The sequence below is a fragment of the Musa acuminata genome, chromosome BXJ3-11, assembly GCF_036884655.1.
Source record: "Musa acuminata AAA Group cultivar baxijiao chromosome BXJ3-11, Cavendish_Baxijiao_AAA, whole genome shotgun sequence".
Classification (NCBI taxonomy): Eukaryota; Viridiplantae; Streptophyta; class Magnoliopsida; order Zingiberales; family Musaceae; genus Musa; species Musa acuminata.
Window position 1 is genome coordinate 31,326,398 of NC_088359.1, and position 27,984 is coordinate 31,354,381.

The window sequence follows — 27,984 nt, forward strand, 5'->3', positions numbered from 1 at the left end:
CTATCCAGTATCTTCTTATAATGCTGACAATATTCAATAGAGCTTCCAATAAAGAACCAGTAGTCTGTAGAAGATCTGGTTCTATAGAAGAATGACAATACCGGAAATTATGCATGATTGATTATGTGGCATGAATTTATTATATTAAAATCCAGATATATACATATGTTGCAGGTGCCAAGTCAAACAGAAAACTATCTGCTCTATTCCTCTTTTCCTCCTCTTGAGGTTAATCCAAATCAGCTAAAACATCTCTTTTGGATAATCCAAATGATTGTTACAAGCCTTAATTGTGCGACTCAAGTAGATTAAAGAAAAATTAGGATTCTGTAGATGTATGCAAGATATAATATACCGAGTCAAAAGACAGTGATTCATTTTCGCTCATCTTCTGACCATTAATCTTTGGCAATGAAGCAAAAGAGCTCAAGTATATTTCCCTGCCAAGTTCCTTGAAAAGGATACGATAATACTGCTATGCCATGTCTCGACATATATTTTTCCTTGGTACCAACCAATATTTTTCTTTTATTTTTGCAGTAATGCCAACCACGTTGGTGCAACATATTAGTCCACCAAGAAGAATTAGGATGATGGCTTTAATACCCAAACTTGCTCATGCTGATAAATGAGCATCAATAACTTACCAACTGAGTCATGCTGATCGCCTTCTATTCGCACCATTCTCCATGAAGGACCAAATCTGGGCCACCATAAAAGAGGGAAGTCAAGCCGAAGAGCTGGCAACCAGTTTTCTTGGCATACATGCTAATACCCTGAAAACAACCCACACTATTAGAACTTTCTCCTTTTAGGCCTCATATCATTGAAACCACCTTCATGCCATCCTTGTTTTCTATGATATCTGTAATCTTCACCCTGCTCCTGTGTTCGTAATATGTTAGTAGCATTTCCAAGTCGGTTCCTTATGTGACTGTCGAAGTCCCTTGAGCTGCCCCTAGCAGGAATCACTTCACCCACTGGGCAAAACCTGATAGGCCTATGACAACCATCATCATAAGGAAGAGCATCCTTTCCAATGTCACCAGGATCACAACCTGGATACAAAGGTTGAACAAGTTCACGCCTATCATAATAATCCCTTCGATCAAAATGATCAGCAAAGTCTGGAGGTCCAAGGTAGTCCTCAACAGTATCATGTGGCATCATGTCAAACCTCCTTAAATTCCTCTGAAGAACCCCACCAGGCCTGTGAAAGTTAAGATCATCAACAGGAAGCATGTCTCTCATGTCAGCAGGAAACTGAGGATAAGGAGGCGAAACATTCCTTCTGACTATTCCATCTTCAGGAAAACAAGGTTGTGGATGGGGTGATCTCGACATACCAAACCTGACAACGGGTGATGGACCATGTCTTATTAGCTCTTGATGTCTATCAACTACCATTTCAGGTGATCTTCCAGGTGAAGGCCACATACGAGGTGAGTGTGCTCGATAGTACTGTACTGGATGGAGTCTCCTCCGGAGAGGTGAAAGGCTCCTTCCCCTTGTCATGAGATCATTCTCAGTTGGCTCATATTGCAGGTTCGGGTGTGAATACAATACTTTATCTATCATTTCACCAGGTAAATTCCCAATCATATTGTCCTCGTGAGCCAGTAGAGTGTCATCATGGATTTTTCTCCCAATGAACCTGTTTGACATAGTGTTCTTTGCTGGGAATCCAGCACTTCGGGCACCCAGCAATGATGGTACCTCTTGGTGCCCTGGCAACTGCCTCCAAGATGGAAAACGAGATGAATTATTTGGCTGATCATTTATTGGCTTTCTCAATAATCTACCAGCATTCCCAACAGAGCCAAATGGAATTTCCAACCGTTTACTCAGCTTCGGGAGATGGTGCTTCCCTGGATTATTAAGTTCTGGTGCATACTGGGTGTCAGAATCCCGATCAAAATACTGGTTGCCATGCCTTCTGGTGCTTTTGTAGTTAGAATCACATTTATCAATACGCTGTCCTTGATTCTTCCTACTTTCAACTTTTGAAGGCCTACAATATTGAAGAAAAATAATAAATTGCAAAAAAAAAAACTAGCAACAACAACAAAAGCAAGAATTATCACCTTCTCCCTTCAGAATACAATCTGTCTTGCCTCTGCTTAATAATCACTCTCTCCTCAGTCCCTGATGGAACTGTCCAAGCAGAAATAGGCCTCCTCTGGCCAAATGACTTAATAGTAGGTGAACTTACCTTTTCAATCTGTCTATTCTTACAGCTAGCATCGGCATTCTTAATGTGGTTATGCCTACCTGCATCATCAACATGTTTATTTACAATGCCACTGACATCAAAATCTCTCTCTGGCAATTCCGGATGCTTAATAGATGCACTGGCATACTTACCGCTAATCTGCGATTTGCCCAAGTTATCCCGATTGGTTTTTGCAATCGCATCGAAGGAATTTGACTTCATCTCTGAGACCTTGTCCTTTCCAAGGCGCATCTCTATTACTCCATGACAAGGTTTTGTAAGCCTCTTACTAGAAGATGCCCTTAGCACTCTAGTGACTGATAATTCATACACATCTGTTGTCAAGTCACAACTTGTCTGCTTTTTATCATCTTTCATATTCCCATCAATATCTTTGGCACTATGACCACTCCTTGCCTCCTGAGAAACTATTTGTTTTCCTTTTTTATCCAAATGTACTTCCACCATGATGGGAACACTGTTTGAACTAAACAAGGCTGTAGCAACATCTCCCTGTACCTCCTTTACATTCTTGCATGGAACCTCATTGGCACAATGTGACATATATCCATGTACTCTTTTCTCATCATGGGCACATGAAACCTCATTTGCACATTGTGGCACAGGATCTCTAAGATCAGCACCTTTGTCCTCAAGATCACCACCTTCAGATCTACTGATCTCATCTCTTGAACACCTTAGACAATTAGAAGCATCCAACTGTAGGTCATCGTCATTAGGCTGCTCTGTCTGAATCTCAGCAGGCAAGTCCATGCTGTCGTGGTCTCCACCACTTGATACACCACTTTTGTCACTAACATGAAGATCATCTCTAGCAACTACTTTCGGTGAAGTATAATATTCACCACCTGAGAAGTCCATTTCAGCACTACCTTCGGACATACCATCACAAGCCATGGGTTCTTCAAGATCAGAAACCAGAGATTCATGATGCATTGTAGAAGCTACCTCAGCAGTTTCAGAAATTTCTGTTTCATTTGTAATAAATCCTTTTGCATCAGAAACGACAGAGTCTACAACCATATCCAATGGTTTAACAGTACTTTTTTGTGAATCATGGTGAGTGCAAGTGTCTGTAAGCATAACCTCAGCTTTACAAGGCATACTAGCACCTGATACTGTGGTGCAGTCTAAGGCTAGACAAGTGCTTTCACCTGATTTTATCTTTAAATTATCAGGGATAACTGGGCTACCATCATGAAGCACAACATTAGAGTTCAAAACCACAGCTTTAACCTTACTTAATGGGATGTCTGTAGTTGTACAACACGATGTTAATTGATGACTCTCCAACTCCAGATTTGATGACTTTCCCTCAAGTTCCTGAGGTGCTTCTGATTTCCTCATTCTGCCTGCTGAAGGTTCCTGATCAAAGGGAACAGCTACACTGGAAGCTTCACCCTGAGAACTTTCATCACATGGTTCAGATTTCACAAGGCTAATACCCACTGGTTTTAGACTACTAAGTTGAAAATTTTCAGTTTCTTTATGACTGTTGTCCTCACATGGTTCAGGTTTCACAACTCTACAAGATGCATCTGAAAGATTCCCAGTCAACGACAGACTTAGATCGGGAGGCACTATCTTTCCCCATTTAATTCGTAACTCCGGCCGGCTAGGTGGTCTAAGCTGCAATTCCAAGCCACCTTCATACTCTCTATTGTCATCAGCAGGCATTCCCAGATCTGTCAATCTGGGGCTGCAATGATTTTTCTCAACCATAGATGTTCCTAATGTCAAATCACTCCCAATGGTCCCTAGAGTAGTTTGGAAAAGGCATCTGTCAATGATTTGCTGGTGCATGGCCCTCTGATTTAGCCTGTTATTGATGTCGTGTTCTATAATTGAATCATTTATGCTGGCATCCCATACTTCCATCGGAACATTCAAATCCCAATTTACTCTGTTCACACAGTGATGAGCAGAACCATATTTTGGATCCAAGTCATTGTACATGGTTGGATTCAGATGTTGCGACCCCTTGACCGGAGGCAGATCCATTGAACACATTTCAACTTTCTCTCGCTCCAATGAGTTGTAACCATGATATTTCTTATCATTACATGATGTTAAACGCATATTGGATGTTGTTTCAATGCCTCTAAATGCAAGCACATCACTTGAAGCAATTTTCCCTTCAATATGCCTATCACCTATAACCATTTCAGATATACCGAGTTGTGCTAATTGTTTTCCTTTTTCCATACTCAAGCTAAGGGATGATCTGTTATCTATGTTCGGATCTTCCACCATATTCGATCCCTTGAAAGTACTTGTGGCTTTCTTGAGTTCCATGTTCTCATGATCAGCTTGGACAGCACTTGAATGAAACATTGACATGTTAGGACCATAAAAATAAGATTTCTGACCAGATAATGTGGAGGAAGACTTTAGGAAGTCTTTAGGAATGGTATTGGTGTCTAGTGCTAGAGCAGCACCATTCTCTGAAACAGAAGATTCTTCTTCGAGAAAGAACTTTTTAGGTTGCCCCCGACAATTATGGGGCATTGTACATGTTTCTTGGGACAGAGAAGATGAGCACTGTGACAAATGAAACAGCCTTTTTTTTATTGGCATACCTGAAATAGACTCACCAGAGTGATGATCTGAATGGTCAGTTTCAAACTGCCAAAATAAAATCCAAAAGTTAATATTCAACAGGTATAAAGCCTACTTTACAAATTGCATAATATCAATATAACAAGAAGAAACACCTCTTTATGTAGCTGCATTTGCTAAGATTATGGCTGACCAAGAGATAACCTATCTTAATTCTCTTAAACGGAGTGAAACATAGAATGATCTATGCTGATGCAGTATCAACTAATCTATTATCAGAATGTGAAGGTGCACCACCACCAACCCTAAAAGAGTACACAAACATGAGCAGATAAGTATTAGATACAGTGATGAAGCCAAAGCTGACAAGAGAAATATAGACAAATGATGTCATTTAATGTCATTTCAATGATGCCACTACAATATAATCAGCTTCAACAGAATTATTGTACCAAATAACTATACAATGATGATTTGTAATTTTAGTAATACTAAAAATAAATGGATGGTCCTATTAAGATGAATAAAAACTAAGTTTCTATAACTAAAAAGTTTAGGAATCTTGGATTTAAAAGGAGAAATTGATGATAAGGTGGGAAAATAAATCAAGAGTGTTGCATGATCATCATGTGCTCTTTAAATTAAAAGAAAGTTTTAATAAGATAGCTTTTAGACAACTTATGCTCCATGAAACACGATATTGAACGGTTAAGAACAACATTTATGAAAAATCAGTATAGCCGGATAAGAATGTAAAGGTGAAACTACTAGAAAAGATATAATAAAAAATATTTTCTTTGGGTGAATAATTGGACGAAGCTCCGAAGTCCGAAAGAAGATAAAATGAGGAACAATAGAACCATGGTTTCAAATATTGTCCCAACTGGAATTTACTGGTCCGGCAAAGCATATAGTTTCTCATCTCAGTCCAATAACCACTTTAAATCTTATGCACATAGTTTTACATAGATCTATAGCAACAAGTAAAAGCCACTCAAATGCTTTCCAGGCAGAAGACAGTTTCAATCCAGATTCTGAACAAAGGAATTATGATATAGTCTTTAAAACCTGATCTTCCCCATGCCTCTCCTGCAATTGCCTAGTTACCTGTTATAACCACTTACCCAGAAAAGGCATTACACAAGGACACAAACTTACTAGTGCTGATATCTGGAGCCTAATTTAATGCAGAACTCGTTTTCCACTCCTTATGCAACCCTGTGGACAAAAGCTGGGATACTCGATGAGAGCAAGAACGGAACACTTGTCGTCAAGATGATCAGGAAATTCACCTGCTACTCTCTCAAACTAATGCATACAAGCTAAGATGTGGAACAGGACTCAGTATCCAAATTGTTACCCTCCATAAAATAGCGCATATTGCTTCACCACTAAATTAGATTTATATAAATAAAAAACAAACAGTTTCATGTGATAAGTGGTTCAACAAACCAGTATTAATCCATAATTTCTGTACATTATCAGATCTACCAAAGGCACAAATATCCATTACTCAGTTACACAAAAAAGTTATGCCTGTCAAAACAACCAATAACCTTATAGTCCGTCAAGATAACACGATCCATTTAAATGAATGTCAACTGTCAATTAGTAAATTTTGTAACATCTGCCCAAAAGTTCATGATGCTGAAAAACCATTCCTTAAAATACGTGTCGATTCTGGAAAAAAAATGAACAAGATCACAATCCAAATTTCACGTTCCACATAGGTCAGGAGTATCATGACTTTCATTTTTCCTGACCAACAACAGTGACTTATGTTCCTGCCAAAAATCTTGTATTCATGGGACCAAAACCCAGGGCCCAAATTATTTAAGATTCCTTGACTTGTCAAATGAAGTTTTATTGTCCTCTAGATTTAACCAATAAGGTATAGCAAAAAGAAGGCCAGACATAGCTTCCTCGGCACGATTCCTCAACAGCTAGCTACTTAAACAGTAGCAACAATAACACCATGAGAAGAAGGCGAAATAAAAATATGAACCCGATCTTCTTTCCATTTAGCTAATTAGAATTATGAACTTGTTGAAAGCTTACACAAGAACCATCATAGAGCTCTTGCAACGGCCACCAAAGCTGCCGATTCCCCTTCTGCCTTAAAAGACTATCAGATCATTGCTTTTCTCAACTCAACTTTCAAAAAGATGAAATCGTAAGACCAACAGATCCGGCGTAGATTCCCAGCCAATCGCTTGAACCATAACAAATTTCTCTTCGGCTTAGGTACGGATTATTTTGAATCTCACGCCAATACAGCATCCAGTGCATCCGAGCCGTTTACTAAACCCAAAAAGAACCCCAAACCTTCCCAGGGAAGAAACTGCTCATGCTCGATCCGCCCGTCCTCCTCCGCTGTCTTTGTTCCATGCAGATCTCCCCCACAAACTTCTCCGAAACAACTCAAAGACCCCCCCAAAAAAACCCGAAAAAAGAAAGTCACAGACGAAAAGATCTGCACCCGGCACGACTCTTACCTGATCGGATCCATCCGCGCGAGAAGAGACGGAAGAGATCGATAGAGAAAAAAATAGGGAGATGAACAGCCGTGTAGAAGCGGCAAAGAGAGAAGCCAAGACGTCCCCACCTCTCAACAACTTGCCCTCGCCGTGGTGGTTTTCAATCGCTTCCGAGCTCCTGCACTCACCACGTATCTAAACGGGTGGCTTGCGTCCACCGTCTCGTGTCGGTTCCCTATTGGTCTGGTGGGGGATAATATATACCGGTACGGGTCACGATATGGAGGAATGGATCACCGTTATTGCGGTTATGAGCCTTTCACGTGGATTAAGGACCACATCAACTGCTAGATGAGTCTAAAGACGGTTAATTAATCACCAATTGAATGATATTATACGTATCGCATGTCCCCACAAAATCGAATCTTAATTCATTTAATTGCCTGGACACTTGAAATCTATAAGACACCTTATTTCACTTGAAGCTATAAATAAAAAAGCTAATTGTTATTATCATTATTGTTATATATAATTAGATCTCTTTAGTATTCGGATTTAAAAAATTCATACTAAAATCTCTATAGTTACAAAATAAAACATCTAATTCTATTTAGTATAATATCATCAATTTTATTAAAAAATAATGGACAATAAGATAATTTCACTATCTTAATTATATTTTGAATGATAACACACGATCGAAGGGGGTTCTGAATGACTATTTGGGATGATGAAAGAATGACGACAAAAGGTGACATTTTCGGTACTTATGAATGACTATTTGGGATGATGAAAGAATAATGACAAGAGGTGACATGACGATGCATATATCGACTTTTTGCATCTTCGTCAGCGTCAATGCAAATGTTGAGCGACACTTTCATCATTCTGCATCTACATTGGCGTCGCTTAACAATTGCATCGGTGCTGACGTAGATGCGACGAAAGGATCATTCGACATCTACATTAGCACGATGTAAATGCAAAGCAACAACATCCTTCCCCAAATCGTTGTCAATATCAAATACAAATATAGAACAAACTGCTATTCTACATATGCATATGCATTTACATCAATTACATCAATTAAAGTATCGATATCTATATCATCACCTCACCTCTCACAACTACTCTCCCTCGTCTATTGTCATCATCCAAAACGTAATTAAAATATTAAAATTATCTTTTTGTCTATCATTTTCGTAATTCTATTGATAAAATCGATGACTTTAAAATAAATAAAACTAATTTTTTTATAATTATAAAAATTATAATATAAATTTATTAAATCTAAGGACCCAAATACTAAAAAGATTTAAGGGGGTACTTTATAATTAGCTCAAATCAAGATCTCTGCTTACCTGCATTTATTTACATATGGGGTAGAACAATTCTAATATCAAATCAATAGCTACATGACCTGTAGGGAATATTTTACCTGCGCACTCTCAGAAATACTTTATCCAAATTCTCATGCAATTAATTCAGTTTATCTTTTGTCTAAATAAATTTATTAATTTAGAAAGTAAATATTAAAAATACAAAAGTCATATTTGAACTTGATTAAAAATTAGATTTAGAATATAAAAATTTAAAGGATCTATCTCCATAAAGATCAAAGTCTCCACAAATGATAGGTATAGGTATGTAGATTACCTTTCTAGCTCTAGCACACCTCTAATTAAGAATCTGGAACAGAAGATAAGCAAACCCCCAGTCTCAAGCATAATGCTAACCTGCAATATTTCCCCCTCAAGACTGCAACTTCATTAGACCCATAGATACAAACCTGTTGTTTTAAAGCAATACAGAGAACGAAAGAGCAATTCTTTCAGACCCATGGGATTTACTTTGCACTTACATCAATTCTCAAAAGTCTTTCCCAATCGCATTCCTTTGTTGTAGACACTCCCAGTATTCCCAGCAGAAACCTGGAAAATCTGGATGAACTAGGGTTTTAGCAAGATGAAGATTCAGCAGGATGAGACAAACCTAAAAATAATCTGCATTTTGTTGATAAGTACATGCCACAGAGACAAGACAGAAGAGTTACAAACGATCTCTAAATGAACATTCAACTTAAATGCAATATGCTCATCAACTTCCTCAGTAACATATGCCTGTAAGTGATAGTTCTACTAAACTTCTAACACAATGATAATATTTGTTTCTGCAGCAACAAAAACGATCCAGAAACTAGAAGCAATGTTGGTGTGAAAACAAGAGATACAACAGCATAAACAAAGAATATAATAAGTCGGAAATCAGAGTAGAAGAGCACAAGTAATGGTTCCTTCAGAAAAGGTTGTCCTTCAGAAGAAATACCAAAGAAATCAAATATGTTCATCTTCATATCGGCAAATAACTACTACCCAGAGAAAGCCAAAACGAACAAATCAGTCATAATCAGCACTGGAAAAAGGAAATAAGCACAAATTAGCCAGACCTTCAACTAGTGGAACAACATTGTTTGGAAGAGATACAGGCCCAAGTACATCGTGCCATAACCATTGGCTATATCCGCAACAGGGCTTTTCTTACAGTAAGTGATGGCACAATGCAATTGGATTGGAAACAGAATAAGCTGAACTGGCCAGCATCTTTAGATCTTATGAGAAGAAAATTCATTCATGGTCTTAGCCAGAGGTCTTAACCAGACAGTGTCAAGTACACTAGTCAAAGAGAAGCAGCAAAGTAGAGAAACCGATAATTCTGCTCAATTGCAAAATCCAGCACTAATTCTGTTCAACTAGCATCGGAGTCATGGCTTGGCAAGAATAGCCTCAAATATTCATTTGATCAAGTTAAGCACAGCATCTAAATGAAGAAACGAGAAAATATAACAAGGAACATTCAACTTTTGCACCTACATGTATTTAGCAAACAGTGCATACCATGAAAACTACCACAGCAAAAATTTAGCTAAAGTAGCTGCAAATAGTGAGACATTTGCATCCACAAATACCATGGAAACTTAAAAAGGCAAATTACCGAAGAAATCTAATAAAACTAAGTGCTCATATTGCCAGACAATATTTAACAGCAAGATCAATGTGATAAGTAAATCCTCAACACCCAAGCCAGAAAGACTATACCCTTTCCTATAAAGACACACACAACATCATGACAATAATAGTTATCCTGCAGCATAGTCGTGTAATGGATGTTGATCACATTGATGGGAAACAGCCTGAGACCTTGAGTTCTTTCATTGATTAAACCACTGATATGATTCACACAAGTGGAGACTCAGACAGTAAATGACCTGCACTACATGGAGATAAAGAAATTATGCATCAGGTATTAACATGTATTAATTTCACTTTCTCCAACATCTTCTTCTCATCATTGGACTATTTTTTATAGAATTGGAGATATCAACATAAGTAGTCAAAGCATTCTTAGAAATATTTTAAAAAGCATTTCAGACTACTCAACAAAAACATAATTAAAAGATTGTTGCAGACATAATCAAAATGATTTATATGCAACGATATACATACCAAATATCCATGAAAATAATCAAGAGGATACACCAATGAATCAAGAATCCACCACAACAGATCAATTCTTGCAGCAAGAGTATCATAATTGTGTACAACTAAATCACAAAAGAAAATATCAGAAACTTGAGGTTTCTGATCAATGTCAAAGTAAAAACACAGAAACAATCCACATGAACGTATACTTGATTCAATCTCACAATTTAACCTGAGAAAAGACAGTAACACACATAGCCTAATTAACAAGCTTAAAAATCCTACAAGAGATCAGAGGCACATTTATAAGCACTCAACGACAGCAAAGATACGTCAACTATAAGACCTCAAAAAGAGTCATTATCATTCACCAGAGGCAATAAGACGTTTGATAAAGTTGAGAAGCGATTCCAAACCATTACTTACACAAACCACTAGATAAGTTATTCTAACATATGAGACCAACATAACCTCCCACCCAATCCTTCGTTCCCTGTTTCTTGACAGCAAGACTTCTAGCAGAGATGAAGCCCTAACCACCAAAACCATAGAGAGTCCTTCCCTGCCTCTTCAGAGCGTACACGACGTCCATGGCGGTGACAGTCTTCCTACGAGCGTGCTCGGTGTAGGTGACAGCGTCACGGATCACATTCTCAAGGAAGATCTTGAGGACGCCGCGAGTCTCCTCATAAATGAGGCCGCTGATGCGCTTCACGCCGCCCCTCCTCGCGAGGCGCCGAATCGCTGGCTTCGTGATACCCTGGATGTTGTCGCGGAGCACCTTACGGTGGCGCTTCGCGCCGCCCTTGCCCAAACCCTTGCCGCCCTTTCCTCGCCCCGACATAGCTACCAAAACGAAGCAAAATCCACAAGCTCCTACAGCAAATCAAGGCACCGTGACGTTAAATTTGAAGCAAGGAGGAGGATTTAGAATGACATTCGAGAAACCAGCGATCAAACGAAGAACGAGACTTGAGTTCGTCGGCTCACCTGAGACCGCAAGAATTGGACAGCTCGAAGCGACGCCATTGTGTTTAGGTTTCGGTGGGTATTTATCGTGGAAGAGAGTAACGAGGCTGAGAAGATGAATCGCGGACATCGACGCATTTCAACCGTTGATCAACAACGAATGGACGGATAAGGATGGATCTAACTAATAGACACGGATTGCTGAGATGGCGTGTGGAACGTGATGAGCTGGGCGTCTGCGATTGGCTGATATTGACAGAAACGGATCTCTGAGTTGGAAGGGTCTTGTCACTGTAATAGAATTATAATATTTGTCTATTATCGAACCAAAAATAATGTAACTTTATTCAATCATAATATAACTTCCTCTTTTTCCCTTTTTTTGCCGTTCATTAAAAAAAATAATATTTAAATTTAAGACCATGTGGAAAAAAATTAGTGACTATATTATCTTTTACTTTGGAATATGTCAAAACCTTTATAATTCTTATAAAACTACTAAAATTATTATATAAATTATATTATAATATCTCAAGACCTATAATAAGGTTGATAGTTATGATTAGTATGAATTTTTAATTAAATGAAATTTCGATGTAATATTTTTAAATAAAATCATACTGTTCCAATGACAAAAACAAAAACACTGCAATGTTAGTTTAAAAACATGAACAATCAAAAATTTAATTATTTCCTAGCATTTCAACCATAAAAAATTCTTGTAGGGTGCTCAAGAATCAACACCTATCATAGTCATCTTAATCGTTTGTCGTAAGCATGAGCAAACCGACGTGCAACGGTAACCAATAGCATCACGGGGGATAAGCAACTCTTCGGGGTAGAAGGAGGTGATCGATAGGGGTAGAATGATCTTTAAAAAAATATTTTAAGAATTTTTTTTAAAATTGGAGTGCTATATCAGAAATTATTAAAGTTAGAAGCTTTTTCAAAAATTTTGCTATAAAAACTTTATAACTATGAATATTTTTTATCATCATAAATTTTTAATAAATAAAAAATATATGAGTAATTTTTTAAAAAAATTATCTTTGGGTTTTTCTCATAAGGCATCATAAGTTAAAAAAAATTTATATGAAATATCATTTTCTAAATGATAATTTTGCCCCTACCGATCACCGACCTCTGTCGTACATCTACTTATGCATGCTAACCATCCCCCTCTCCTCCCATTGTCGCACGTGTCTTCATGCACGGATTAGTCCTATTGGGCAATCCCCTCCCACGAGGGTTGGTAAGCTGACCAGCCAAGCATGACTAGGGTTGGATCTACCATAGATTTTTTTTTTTAATTACAAGGTAAAATGATATTTTCAAACTACCAACTAAACTTTACAAGAAATTTTCAAACTCAGAATGTTAAACTCAAAATTACGAGTTGAGAATTTACCCAACAAATATTATAAAATTTTAAATTTAAAAGACTTACGCTAAAAACAAAAGAGGATTTATTATCTAAATATCTTTATTTTTATCCGGTGTCAATGAAAAATCCTAATTAAATTATTTTATGAAGCATAAAATCATATAATAAGGTTGATAATCAAAGTTGGCATGAATTTTTGACTGGTTCATCTCTCTCAAGGCAGTTTGGAAATATGAGACATGATATAGAAAAAAAAAACTCAGAATTCATGGCTTTTCTTGAGAAATTATATTTATTTTTTTATTTGAACTTTTAGATCATAAAAGGACAATTGCAATAATTCATAGTAATTACTCAAGATGAAAATACTTTCTTTTACTATTCATTCATATTATATTATCACGTTTCATAATCATTTGCTACAGAGAGTAGGCAGTCATTTATTTTACTCTTTGAAGTATGACAACAAGAAATGCTTTTTTATATTTTTATTTAAATTATTATATCCTTCTCACCCTTCCCATCTCTTTAATTATTTTTATGGGTGATCTTATATAATTTTTTTTTCATTTTTTATGCAGAGAATTTTCTTTAGCAAAATTTCAATAAAAGGTGCTAATTTTTCTCCCTCAATGAAAATGTTTATGTATTATTTTCCTCATTTTCTCGACAAATGAAGTCATGTATATGGGCTGAGGGGGAATTTTGATATTATAAAAGAAAGCCTCTCTACTACAAATTCAAAATCCACCAAAAAAAAAAAATGGAGAGAGACTTTTCCAAAGAATTTACTTTTCTTTAATCTCATCGATCCTAAATATCTTAATTGATCTGCCTTTGTATACGTAATGAAATATATCTTCCCATAAAAGAAGAAGAGGAAAATACATAGGAGATTAGAAGGAAGAGAGAAGCAATGTGTGAGTTTAGGAATTTTAACCTAAATTATTTTGTTGGTTTAAGAAAATTTTAAAGAATATATTTGATTAAAATATGAAGAAAAAAACAGAATTTATATAAAAAGGAGTGATCGATAAATTTTGACTTTGGTATCAATTTTGACTGTTAAGATGCATGTATCAATTGTCAAATTCGGAAAAGATCATTTTATCAGATATTATAATATCGATAAAATAAATAATATGAAATGAATGAGCTAATTACATATATATTATCCTCTTGAGTTAGCCATATTTAGTATTTAGTATTTTTATATTTTAAAAAATTATATTGACATCCTAAAACATTTATGTTTATTTATTCTAACGATATTAGTTTTATTAATAAAAATATTTAAAAAATAAATAAATTTAATATTTCGATGGTGCCATATGACATCGATGGCGGTGGCACTAGTGTTAGACACTGGTGTAGTCGTCGCCCTTCGCCTCCTCTCCCCCTCGTGCTCACCCCTCCCATTGTCATCGTCGGTTGTGAGGGCTATGATCAATAATGACAATGAGAGGGGTGAGCATGATAGGGAGTGGAGGTGATGGTTAGAGCTCTCGTGGTCACCTCTGTCTCATCCATCTCCTTAAGGGGTGAGTGCGAGGGGGAGAGGTGGATGGGGCAGAGGCGACCATAAAAACTCTAGCTAACGATGATAACTATTGAGGTGAGTACGAGGAAGAGAGGAGGTGGAGGGTAATGACAAAAATTGTTCGACAAGTACATTGATGTTAATGCTAGTGACACTATCATCTATCACAATCAATATTGCCTGTTATTATTAGAATATTAAATTTATTTATTTTTATTTATATTTTTGTTAGGAAAATTAAAGTAGATGATTTCACATTCATAATTATAGATATATTAATATATATTTTTTAAATATTGGGACTGAAATACGAAGGTGAGTAACTTAATATATAATTAGTCCGAAATGAATATATATAATATATATATATATATCATTTCTAATAAATACCGAATTAAATAGAAATAATAATGAAAAATAATTGCCACTGCGATAGCGTCTCCGTCCGCATACCTTTCTTCTCTCCGCGCGGCCGTTGCGGGCGCCATCCAAAAGTAGTGTCAGCAGATGCGAGTCGGCGTTCGAATCGCACGGTTCTCTACTTCCCTCTTCCGTTCTCCCCACTTCCCGCTTGTCTCTTCTACCTCTCGCCGTCTTCGCTGCAACCTTTCCCCTTCCGCCGCCTCGCCCGAGGTTCGTTTCCCTTACCTCCTTCCTCCCTCTTCCCATCTCCTTGCCTTATTCCCCTGTTACTCCGTACCTTCTTTCTGTATTGCGCGCGCGTGATGTGTGGGCTCTCTTGGATCAAATTTCTCGAACACCCATCGCCTCTTGAGTTCTGGCCTTTCTAGAAATCTGGGATCAATGTGGTGTTTCTGTTGGATCAAATATATACAATAAGCCTTCAGGATTCCACTTGATACCCGCCATAGCAGCTGTCCGAGTACAAGTAAATTGGTTTGGTTGATTAAGATTTAGGGTTAGACAAAGGTCGCATAAACTGCAACTGATGTTTCTTAGAAACTATATATATTTTTTGGATTACAGCATTATGTAATGAGTTACTGTAACCTTTACTTTCCCTTAAAGGAATGCGAGTTAAATGAAGAAAGTGACAAATTCTTGCGATGGTTGAGACAGAAGGCAGGTTCTGAGATATCCTCAGTGTTGTCACTTGAAAATTCCGTCCATGGCAGGTTAATATGGAGTTTTATATATAAATTCTTTAACTTTTTATTTTCTGGCACATATAATTTCTGCATTTGCGAGTGACAAAGTTACTTCTTTTACTTATCACCTTGTCGTGCTCCTTTATAGGTTAATACTTTGTACTATATGAAAGTGATATTTTATGTTGCTAAGCAGGCGCAATTAGGCTTAGGTTGCAGTTAAATATTTAGAGGCAGTAATGAGTTGTAACTTTGAAGACATTATTTGAAATTAATGATTTTTTTAGAAGCAATAGCAGCCAATTAGGAATGTTACCATTATAATGGGGTAGCACTTCTTGGTTCTGTGCATTTAGAATCAGAAAATATTTAGGGTCTCATTCACTCTCTTGTTGGACTGGTTCTCTTTAAGGATTTTTATCAGTAGATGCTCATTTATTTAAAAGGTTGTTCTTTTAATTTCAGGTCATTATTTGCTTCAAAGAATATAAAATCTGGAGAATGCATATTAAAGGTTCCTTATATCGCAGTATGTTCCTGCTAAACATAATATTATACTCAAACTTTCTTTTTCTGAGGTTTCTCTCTTAACATCTTTCCTTGTCAATATGAAGCAAATAACTTCAGAGAACATCTCTGGGAAAATCAAACTGTTACTTCCTCGTGACATTGAAAATGTATCACGACTTGCAGTAGTTCTTTTAGCAGAAAAAAAACATGGAGAGGTATCAAGCATTAAGTCTTTATTATGATCATTTATTTTTCTAAACTTAGTTATGTCACTATTCTTTTTGTCATTGCAGTATTCTGGATGGGCGACCTATGTCAATAGTCTTCCTTCCGTAGATGAGATGCATAATGCAGTATGTACTTTTGACTCATAAGAAATGATGACTTGGGAGAAATAGCTACAAACCTATTTGCTTGCTTAATTCACTTATAAGGCTATAGAGTGACCTAATCATCACATCACTTCATTTGCTTAATATGATTTTGGTCTTCATTTTTAAGTAAAAGTGTTAATTCTACTCAATAGAGGGATGTCTTTTTTGGCTATGGATATGGATGCAGAATTTGTTTCATCATTAAAGGTAGTTACAAGTTATCATTTAAGAGGTGTTTAGTATATCATTTCTTTTTAATCTCTTCTGTTCACCAAGGGAGACGACATCTAGTCTGAAAAATTTGTGTCCTAGTCCTTATATATTATATCTTCGTTTCTTGGTGTCTTGACTCCCTGATGTCAGTTTTTTGTTGAGAAATAATGATATCTGCAAGTGCTCATTTTCGATTGGCATTCGCCGGTAAAAGGTATGCTATTGAATTTGCAATGCCTGAGATGTTTAAGACCAAGGAATATTGTTACGAGGGATTATTCTAGAATGAATAGAGTGTCGAATATGCTCGACTGTAATTTAAATATTCAGCTAAATATCTCTTGTGTTTTCCATGTTGAGGCACGAGAAGCATCTGATGTGATTCTTTTTGTCTAAAATTAGTGCTTAAAAATGCAGAAGTTGCCATTGCGTCAGATGTCAAACACAAGATTTGATCATTAGAATGAAATTTCTTGCTTTGATCAGTTAGTGATCTGTCTCTTTCTTCTTACCTAGCATATGAATTGAAAAACTATCCTCTACCTCTTCCTATTTTCTTTAAGCACTAAACAAATATACCAAAATTTGATCTTTTTTGCTTTCATGTGACCGCCTAGTAAGGCAAAGTCTTAATTACATAATTATATTCCAGATTTTTTGGAGCAAAGATGAACTTGAGATGGTTCAAGAAAGCGCAATTTATCAGGAAACTATCAACTTGCAAGCTCACATTAAGAAGGAATACTCAGTGCTTGGACCAGTTTGTATCCAGGAACCTAGTATTTACATTGTCGATAATATGTCATGGTTGTTCTCTTTTTATAAAGTTCAAATGGAGATGTTTTAGCTTTATTTTTTAAATGGTTGGTGCTCAAACATGTTCAATCCTGTTTTCTGCTTAAAGCTTTTTCGTGCTTATTACCCACCAAAGATTGAAGTGTGAAATAGTTGATGTTCACTTGAAATCTTCTGATTATAATCATTGCTGATATATTATCCTTAAAGCTTCCCCATATTACTAGCATATTTTCTCAGTTAAGTTGTACTAGAAATGAGAAACTTAACCTTTCCTTTGTCGTTTTCTTTTCCTGACTGCTGCTGGATAAGAGAAATTAATATGTTTTTTTGTGAGATACTATAGTCATTGCCCTGTATGTCTGCTGGTTCAGTAATGTAACTACTAAAATATATTGTCATTGACTGCCTATGCCTTTGCAAGATCTGTGTTGAACAACAAGAAATGATACTATAGTCATTTCTGACTGACAATAATCATTTAAGTAAAAATAAAAAATCAATTACATTACTATTGTCATTTCTTTCACTATACTCATTAGCTTGTAATCTTTGCAAGATATGTGTTCTAATTGATTTTGAATATCATTCTGCTTGTAAAATGATTGTGTCAAGGTTTATTTACAGTATGCAGTATCCATCCTATTCTATGGTCATTAACCTTTTCACTTTTCCCTTCTCTAATCATAGATGGACAAGAGACTGACAGCCACACATTAGATATGATCATATTCATCCTGTTTGGGCTTTATTTTCAGGTTCTAGAACAGTTCCCTTATGTTTTTGGTGATGTTCATTTGATGGATTTCATGCACGCGTATGCTCTAGGTATGTTCCAAATAGAGAAGGAAATTATATTACCAGAAATAGTTTGAAATGACTCCATTATTTTGGAATGTCTGTTTAGTATCTACAATCTCACATTCTCTTGCTTTTTTTTACTTCAAATTTAGATTTTAGGTGTGAATTTTCTTAATTTTTTATTCTGATATGATTCTTTAGTAGATACGTATATGGAATGATTACACCATCAATCAACACACTCACATTCTTTGGGAACTTGATTATTTGTGTCATGTTGAAATTTCATGTATTTTTGAAACATCTGAATGACTTGATTTTCTTGTCAAAGGTTTGTGATTTGTAAGTTCTAGGCATTTATTCTGCAATTCTGCATTTGCAAAGGCACATTTTTCAAGGAGCAAATGTGCAGTTCTGCTACTTGAAAGGTGGTTCCTACTTTTCTATTTGTACAAGAAGCATATGATTGGTGAAACAAGATATGCACCTATATGATCCTTTTCTCTTTTTCCTTTTTTTTTACATAATAAATCTTCCACGCATACATCTGAAGTCACTTATAGAACTCTTGTTTTGACATGATCCAGTACTACTGGTACTTTTTATATGCTTAATGTTCTTGTCGTGATGTCGATCTTTGGAATCTGTATCACAGATTTCTTTAATCCCATGCATTGCATTTCATCTATGCCTGCCTTGTATATCATCATAGCTAATATACTGTTCAGACAAATTTTCAGAAAATGTTGCTGTGACCTTAGTTTTATTCCTTTCTCCTCTTCATCTATTGGTTTCCCTTCTATTATACAATGTATATCTTTTCATTGAATGTTCAAAGTCTTCAACTATTTATTAGCAGATTCTTCAGGCTACTGGCATTGGGTTTAGTTTCTTGCCTAGTCTAGTGGCCTTGTTTTATGAGTTTGTATAACCATGGCACATAAGGTAATTAATTCTTGCTTTCACAACTTAATCTTTGGATGTTTGTAGTCTCTCTCAATAAACCATGACTCCTTGTGTGAGCAGGCTCTTGTTTCTTAAAAGAACATATTTTATTCCATTTATTCCTACAGAGTTTGGTGTGAGTATGAAGTTTGACTTTGTTGTTCTGCATTTCCACTTCCCACTTGTTAAATGATCAGATGACTGACAATACATCCTAATTATTTGTAGGTTGTCAGCATTTTTCTGGTGCAACTTTTTTGGACATGTTCATCTGCTTGTGTCTGAATCTCCATGTGATTTTATAATTTTTCCTTGTAGTTTGTACCACCTTTCTTTTTCCAATATCTTATATCTCTTTTGATTATTGGTGTTGTAAATGTTCTTTTGTGTTGCCCAAGCTTTATTTTGAATGCCTTAGTGTTGTTTGGGCAAGTAGGATTTCAGGCTGATATGGCAGACCTCTTTTGCAAACCTCTTTGGGTTAATGTCGGTTAAGCTGGGTGGCACTTGATGAAATCTACAATTCCTGACTCATTATTCGTTTCACACTTTCTTTTTCTAGGCATCTTATTGCTGCTTTCTTGTTTTCTGATGTTCTAAATTCTGAGGCTGGCAATATTAATGGACTGTTGCAGTTACCTCACGGGCATGGGACACCTCCAAGGGTGTATCTTTGGTACGGATTTCACACTGTACTTATTTTTAGAAAATGGTATTTTAATTTACATAAGTTCATGTTTGCTTCATTTTCTGAATCTGAAAAAAAAAAATTTTAGATCCCATTTGCAGATTTTCTTAATCATGATGGCACGTGTGATGCAGTCTTACTAAGTGATGTACACAATGAAATTTCTGAGGTACCTCTGTCCTGTTGCTCAACTGCTTGTGTAATATTCTCTGTTATAGTTGTCTATATCATTTTTCTGCAAAATTCTAGACTTTGTGAATCAATGGCTCTTGGAAAATTAGGAGATTTTTGGGAATGAAATGTCTTCCTGCAGAATTTAAATTTAGTTAACATCCGAGATCAAATAACCATGGTTTTTAATTTCTTCTGGTTCCGTTGGTATTTATTAACCCAATCAACCATTCGGAGGTGGACCATTTGGAACAGAGTGGTCCGCCTAAGACTGGGTCATGAGGGCCTTCTCTCCGCTACCACTGCCCACATGCCCTCCGCCTACTCCTGCTTGCATGCCCGGCGCCAATTGCTGCCCATGTGCCTGCTGTTGCTTAGGTGCCAGCCACCTACTGCTGCTCATGTGCCTGCTGTCCACTGCTGTGTGCGTGCCTGTCATTGCTCGTGCACTTGCTACCTGCCACCTGCTGCCAGCACATCTCTTCCTCCACTACCTCTCGTCCTACTTCTCTTCCTACACCGCCTCCTTTCTCCTTCTCCTCCTTCCTTCTTTCTCTTCAGAACGTTCCAATGTACTATGTATCTGTATTCTGCCAGAAACGGACCAGATTCGTACTGGTCCAGCCATGGACCAAGATGAGTCTGGTATTCGAAATTAAAAACCTTGCATATACTTTTTCTTTTTATCATCAATTAGGTCATGTTTAAGATTATCAACTTCAAGAAGATCTACATTGGAAACTTCTAAAATTCCAGAGTAAATATTTCCTTTTTAGTCATTTGAAGTTGGTGAAGCTTCTCATAGAATGTTACACAATTTTTCTGTTATTGCTCGTACCGAATTCTGACTGATATATTTGGGCTATATTGTCGTGCAGGTTATTGCTGATCGGGACTATGCTGTCGGTGAACAGGTCAATTGTGTTCAATGTATTAGTTTTTCAATTTTTCATCTTAAATTATCATTAGGTTTTGAGTTTTGACAATGGTATATGACCATATCGGTGAAGTATGAGGAGATCAACTTGAGTTAGCCTTTATCCCAGGCAATAGTTTACCTTGCTTTGGAGATTTTTAAAGCAAAACTCAGTTGTAAAATGTAGCTTTCCTTGTTTTTTAAATGCTGCAAGCAGTTTGTTCTTTCTTTCCAGGTTTTTATCTTAAAAAATTGTATATTTCCTTCTTGTTTTACAGCACAATGTCTGTTTCTTTGCCATCCTCTGCATATGTGCTTCTTTGCCATCTAGAATTCAACACCACTTGCCAATGCAGAATGGATGTACCCAAATTTTCAGTAGTTTTTAGTGGTAAAATAAGAAGAAAATTGATGATGTCTAGATGGGGAAAAAAGGAAGCAAATGGATTCAAAGGCTTCTATGTATGTTCAAAGTTGTAGTTAGTGGGTAACAGTAGTTTAAATAAGCGCTCGGGTGCTCGCCTAGGTGCTCCGGTGAGGCGAGACGAGAGTGCCTCAAGGCTTGCTCAGGTGGCGCGCTTTAGTGAAGCACTGCCTGGGCGCTTGCCTGAACCTAGGTGCCGAAAGCCTCGAGCAAGCTCCTAGTTAAAGCAAAAATCTAGCTTAGTTGGTTTGATTGAGCCAACTAAGCTAAATAGCTTTACTAAAGCTACACATGCAAACCCAACTTCGTGCGCAACCGTTGCCTACTTCGTGCGCAACCGTTGCCTACTTCGTGCGCAACCGTTGCCAATCTCGACCCATTAACCCTACTTCGTGCGCAACCGTTGCCTTTGTTGTCGACACACAAGACCGATGCATCCTTTGTCGTTGACAGACGGGTTCGAAGGTCTAGCTTTCGTGCACAGTTCCCTCTGCCACAGCTGTTTCTATGTGCAGCTCCTTCCACCGTTGAGGGAGAGGACCGCAACTTCCTCCGCCACCGACGGACACATTTGAAGCTTCTTCCGCCCACGATGTCGTCGTCTGTAGCTTCCGTCGCCACTGCTGCCACCATCCGAAGATTTCTCCATCATTGCTGCTGTCGTCTGTAGCTTCCTCCGTCGTCATTGTTGTCGTCTGAAGCTTCCTCCATCGCTGTTGCTGCCATCTGCAGCTTCCTCCATCATCGCTATCACCGTTTGAAAGTTCCTTCGTCATCACCGTTCTCTCCCTTCCTACTTTCCATCGTTGGTGGCTCTTTTCTCCGCTCTAACTGTTGTTGACAGTGTTAATAGTGGATTAAATACTGTTTATCAATTATATTTTATATTTTTATATTTTTATATTTCAGAGCGTTTCGCTTCGCTCAAGCAGGCGCCTAATGCCTTAGGCATTTTGGGACCTTGGCGCTTTTTGGTGCCTAGTGCTTTTTAAATCATTAGCGGGTAAGACCTGCCTAAAGTAATCCAAGAAGAGTTTGGAAAGTTTGCTACTTTGTTAAGAGTTTGATGGAAAGATAGATGGAGACAGATTTGGGCAGTCATTCATTTCTTCATTTTTGTTTTTTGTTTCTGTGTCTTTGGATTTTAAGCTATTAGATTTGTAATAGTTGCTGCCGATAGAAAAGCACATTGGTTGATGCTAAACCAGCAATCATGTTTATAGCGTATATTTAGGTTCTGATCTTGAGTTATATTGTACAAGCTGAATTGTCGCCACCTGACAGTGGAGGGACTGTATAGCTCTATAATGAGGACATGATTTCTTGCTGGATCATATCAATTTTTCCTAGATGCACTGTCACTGACTGAGAAATCTCTTTTCACTGCCCCCTCTTTTTTTTCCCCCTTCCGCTCTCTTTGCTAGTGGATTCAACCACATGACATAGCCACTGCATCAGATCAAGTTGACTATGATATAACATGTCATCAAGTGAGTGATTTGGTTATGGCAAGCAACAATCGGAAACTTGTTTATGTTTACATTCCTCAGTCTTAGGATATACATGAATCTTTTAGCCAAAGAAGATCAAACATATGAGTGGTGAAATATTATCAGTGGATGTATAAAGCTGCCTCAAAGCAGGTCCTTGATGATGTCTTATTTCGTTGATTAGACTGTTTAACCAATTCATTGGCTTTACATAATATAATGATAGAATGCTAATAATCTCATCATTGCTTGCTATAACCCTTTTGCTGGTATTTGATTGTACAATTTCCATGACATGCAAAAAGCTTGAGTACATGAAACTGTGTTAATTAAATCAACCAACCTAACTTAGCGACTGATTTCTTAACAGGTGCTCTTTAAGCAGTCTTTATTTCAAGTAACAATGGACATCCTGTAACATGACTCTTCAAGATTAATCTTACTTTTCTATTAATGCTCTATGCTGTCACTTCTATAAGTAAGATGTTCATTCGCAATATATTTATAAGCTGTTTCTTGACATGTTGCAAACTGAGGGTGCTTTAATAGGTTGGTGATAGGTAGTACAACCAAATGGGGTCAATAGGTTGCTTTGGCTTTTAATTTTACACCAACTAATATTTGATAACCCACAAAAGATAATTTCTTTGACTTTCAGGTGATGATTAGATATGGCAAGTTTTCTAATGCTACACTGCTTCTGGATTTTGGTTTTACTCTTCCATACAACAAATATGATCAGGTTGAGTCTTTATTTTCCATTGAGACATATAGTGGGCCATAATTTAAGTCAGAAACTTGGATTTGGTTTGGTTTATAATGTGTTGCTATGTTTTTTCCTTTATTTCATAACTAATTTGTATAATTGATCTGCCTCATCAGAGTTAGCTGGCATACTCGGTAACTGTTGTTTTTTTTTTCTGGTAATCATAATAGGTTCTTTTAAATTTAGAAACTATGATCCAATTTGTTTAGATACAGAAGTTTAACACTTAAATTTCCTGCTAAAGAAAGGAAATGCCTGTTTAACTTAAAAAACAAAAGAACATGCTTTCACTAATATAACTGATAGATATCAGAGTATGGGTGAAGTTGCAGTAGTTTTCCTGAAAACAAACAGATTGAATAATTGTTTTTGTCCCCGAGTATCATAATTGTCAGGATTGGGCATACTAATCCCTCTATAGAAGTAGTTTTTAGTGGTCATAAATCATATAATTTGAGAAATTCTTGCTTGGTCAGTTCATTACATCTTTAGTTGATGCAGAGCCTTTTTTTCCTCAACCTGGAGAAAACATATGATATCAAATTGACAAAATGTAGTAATAAGAATTTAGATGGAATTATACAACTTAAAAGCTAAATCAAATGTTATATGAGAACTCCATGGTTGCACTTTTTCTTTTGATGGTTGAAGTTATCCATTTTTTTCGCCATCTCTTCATCAGAGAAGTTATCAAATGAAATGCCTGTAAGATGTTCAATTTGGATGACTGAGGTTTATTTTAATATTTATCATCTAGTCTAGTTATTTCATGCCCATGATGGCAAAATAAGGGTTGTGATACTATTTACACATGAGGAGAAAGAGCTGGTGGCAGCTGTAAACTGCTAGTGGTGGCATTAGTAAGGCTGAAATATGTGTCATGCAAAAAACTAATTAGTTTGTGTGAGGAAAGCTGAACTTTGTTTGATGGATAAAATATTAGAATATGTGGAACCACTTTAAAAATGCCATTCTAGTTCTTTATTTTATTTCTAGTGAATTCTGCAAACAACAATGAAACACCCTCCTGCCAACTCTTCTCTCTTTCCCTCCTTTTATTTCAATTTGTATCTGTGTACAACCATTGCTTTTCATTTGAATGCAGAATATTTCCATACAAAGTTCTATTGTGAATGAGATCAGCTAAGAGTTCAGATATCAGGGAGTAACTAGTTTACAAGTTCCAGATGCTGTAAATCTCAGTGCCTTGTAACTTCATAATTTCCTGGACAATTTTACTTAAGGAATCAAGGTTATTTCGAACATCGATGCAATAGTAACCACCATGAAAGTATTACTAAGTTTCAGCATCATTGTTATTCTTTGTGACAATACTAAAATCGGCAATTATGTTTAGTACCCAAAGTAGCCCTTACCATTGTCCATATTATGAATTTGTTCCTAGATTAGCACAGAGAATAACAGAAAAGTGCTTACTGATTTCAGGTCCAGCTTTTGTTGGATATACCTTCACATGATCCCTTATATGGAATGAAGTCTGAGATTCTGAAGAAGCATTGTTGGCCAAGGACGACCACAAATGCTGATAAATCCAACACTACTGGAAATTCCTTTATTGTCAAGTTAGTGATTTGGTTCATCTAGTTATTTATCAATTCTTTTCGTTTGAGTGAATCATCGTGTTTACAATTGTTTTGATGAAAAAAAAGGACTTATCAGAAATATAACCCAGTTAATAGTTGAGTGGAAAACATCATCAGTTAGATTTCACACATGGAAGTGATGAAGAACATTACTCGGGAGTATTCCATACACCACTGGACTGAGCCTCATGTGGTTTCTATTAGGGTATGATTTTAGGTTTTGCATTGATTCTTGGGTCTTGGCAACACCAAACCTTTGGTGGGAGAGGATAACATTCCAGACCATCTCACTTTTGGTTTGGGAGGATAATTGTGTTGGTTTATAGGGATAGATGAGTTGCCATTAATTTATGCCTAGACATTTCGGTTCACATGGTTTCAATCCTTTAATTTATTAGGTTTTAAATTATTCGGTTCAGTAGGAGATCTTATAAATGATTCATTTATAAGGTCTTAATTGCTCCTCTTTGTAAGAGTGAATTTGATATTATACCCTTTATGGTCATATTGCTGATTCTACAACTCTGTTGTTGGTCATGATGATGCATTTTAGGGCTGTCTTATATGAAGGTTTGTTTGCATAGCAGTTGACATTATGCTTCCACTCACAAGTGCATATGTCTCAAGGTTACAAATGAACAATAGGCAACTCAAAAATTGATCTCATTGTCTACATTAGGGAAGTCAAATCTGCTAATGGAAAAGGGAAGGGTATTCCACAAGCCCTCCGTGCATTTGCCAGGGTTCTATCTGCTACATCAGTTGAAGGTCATAGTCATCTTTTACCACAAAAATGTGGATTCCCATTAGAATTATTTCCTTCTGCTTGATGAAGTTAATCTTTATTTCTTGATAAAATTTGTATCTGCAGAACTACAATCTCTGGTCACTGAGGCTACCGAAAATGATGGTCGGCTAGCTCGGCTCCCTTTAAAGAGCAATGAAAGGGAGATTCAGGCACATCACATCTTGTGTTCTCGACTTCTGCACATGATTCATGGTCATGACGTTGCTCTGAAGGTAAATTAAATTCCAGTATACAGCAAGTTATTGTATGATTGGAAGTTGGAATGTTTATCCTCCACAAATTATGTCTGCATTAACATTTATGGACTACATAACGGCATATGGATGCTACTATTAAGAAAAAAGAAAATTTGTTCCTTCACAAACATATGCACATGAAGTTAAATAATTAAACTCCAATCCTCTAGGTTGAAAACAAAGATTACCTGTTAAAGATATGCTTGATTGATCATTTGCATGACCATGATGTTCAAAGATCTCTGTTTGTTCTGCAGGTTGTCAAAAACAGATGATGGTAGGTTAGCACATATAAGCTTTCATATATTTTAGGATTGATTTCTTTTTTCCTTTTATTATTTTATTATTAGCAACATACTATTTCTCCCTTTGTTACATACAGTGTTGGCCGATAGCTTCTTTTTTTCTTGTTGGTTCTATAAAGGCTTCAATTGACATGGAAACTTGGGTCCTTATAACACACGGGTTAAGAATTACATTAACAGAATCAATGATGCCATCATTCTGTGTAAGACCTCATAGTCCAGTATAGCAAAGTCCCAATCTACTCCTGACATACTTTTACAGTCTGTGTGTTACTTGTTTTCTGTCGAGTCATTACTAATGTTTACCTGTTTCAGCAGGAACTTAAATTTGTGGATGCTTTTGATTGTAATAACCAGCAATCTCTTAGGACTCGAATGGCAAAGGATCTTCTTAATGGAGAGCTTCGAGTGATGAAGTCCGCCTATGCCTGGTTGACAAATTACTGCACAAGTTTGTCGGTGCCTAAGGAGGTAAGCTTGTGTGGCAAAGAATTTTCGTTAGCCTCGTTGGGGGACGGTGAACTTGGCTAATTTTCTCACATTCAGTTACAAATTTTTTTTTTTTGGGTCTCTTTTCCAGATATATACTTCATCTTGAGAGTTGCATGATCTATGTCGACACGACACTTGAGTCCAGAGTTCATGGGCAGAGAGTTCCTGGGCAGTGATGTATGCATCTTCATTCCGTTTTTGAGAAACGAAGAATTAGAGTCATTTTGTTGCTGTATATTTTGAAGGAAAAAGAAAGAAAGAAAGAAGATTGTTGTGCATTAATGGATATTTATTTGGTTTTTGTTTTAGATGACAACTATTTGTTTGGAGGTTGCTAAATCAGATTTTGATTGTACGAGGTGAAAATTCATTCAGATATAATTTGATTCTTTTTTTAGTCGGTCTCGAGCCAAGTTTTATGAATTCGATCCAAATCCTGTAAGATTGTATAGAGACATTCTCGACAATGCCCTTATGATGCTAAGTTGTATATACGGATAAAGTTGTAAACAAGGTATTCGATGTAATGCTCTTATATGTCTTTGTCTTTAGTTTTGTTCATGTTTTGCTAAAGGGTTTGCAGTAGGCTTGACGGTTTTATTTTGATTAGCTTTTGTGGTTGTTTTAGGCTTGTAAATACATGTTGTGTGTAGTCATCGCGTAGAGATAAAATTATCTAGAAACAGGCTATCCAAG

The 27,984-nt window shown here is 36.7% G+C and overlaps 3 protein-coding genes across 9 annotated transcripts; 1 reads left to right on the forward strand and 2 right to left on the reverse strand.

Moving 5' to 3' along the window:
* Positions 1–107: 107 nt before the first annotated feature.
* Positions 108–7,425, reverse strand: LOC103972323 (uncharacterized). Of its 3 annotated transcripts, none has more exons than XM_009386626.3 (4): positions 7,288–7,425; positions 4,948–5,097; positions 2,085–4,858; positions 108–2,011 (listed from the first exon to the last, which is right to left on the reverse strand). In XM_009386626.3, the coding sequence occupies exons 2-4, from the start codon at positions 4,963–4,965 to the stop codon at positions 796–798; spliced, it is 4,008 nt and encodes a 1,335-aa protein (XP_009384901.2). In that variant the 5' UTR covers positions 4,966–5,097; positions 7,288–7,425; the 3' UTR covers positions 108–795. The 3 variants fall into 3 exon arrangements, with proteins under 3 accessions (XP_009384901.2, XP_009384900.2, XP_065030146.1); XM_009386625.3 differs by having other exon boundaries at positions 6,851–7,414; XM_065174074.1 differs by having other exon boundaries at positions 2,085–2,271; positions 2,365–4,858; positions 4,948–7,414.
* Positions 7,426–11,081: 3,656 nt separating this feature from the next.
* LOC135652819 (histone H4-like) lies at positions 11,082–11,870 on the reverse strand. Its single transcript, XM_065174077.1, has 2 exons — positions 11,739–11,870; positions 11,082–11,624 (listed from the first exon to the last, which is right to left on the reverse strand). Exons 1-2 carry the CDS (start codon positions 11,845–11,847, stop codon positions 11,281–11,283), a joined length of 453 nt encoding a protein of 150 aa, XP_065030149.1. The 5' UTR covers positions 11,848–11,870; the 3' UTR covers positions 11,082–11,280.
* Positions 11,871–15,072: 3,202 nt separating this feature from the next.
* LOC103972325 (fructose-bisphosphate aldolase-lysine N-methyltransferase, chloroplastic) lies at positions 15,073–27,685 on the forward strand. 5 transcript variants are annotated; one of them, XM_065173267.1, is made up of 17 exons: positions 15,073–15,274; positions 15,671–15,777; positions 16,216–16,279; positions 16,365–16,475; positions 16,554–16,613; positions 17,500–17,607; positions 18,401–18,470; positions 18,797–18,871; positions 20,024–20,064; positions 20,165–20,245; positions 21,126–21,161; positions 23,736–23,819; positions 25,290–25,426; positions 26,127–26,215; positions 26,319–26,467; positions 27,115–27,267; positions 27,377–27,685. In XM_065173267.1, exons 1-17 carry the CDS (start codon positions 15,149–15,151, stop codon positions 27,392–27,394), a joined length of 1,509 nt encoding a protein of 502 aa, XP_065029339.1. In that variant the 5' UTR covers positions 15,073–15,148; the 3' UTR covers positions 27,395–27,685. The 5 variants fall into 5 exon arrangements, with proteins under 5 accessions (XP_065029339.1, XP_065029340.1, XP_065029341.1 ...); XM_065173268.1 differs by having other exon boundaries at positions 27,154–27,267; XM_065173269.1 differs by lacking the exon at positions 23,736–23,819.
* The last annotated feature ends 299 nt before the right edge of the window (positions 27,686–27,984 follow it).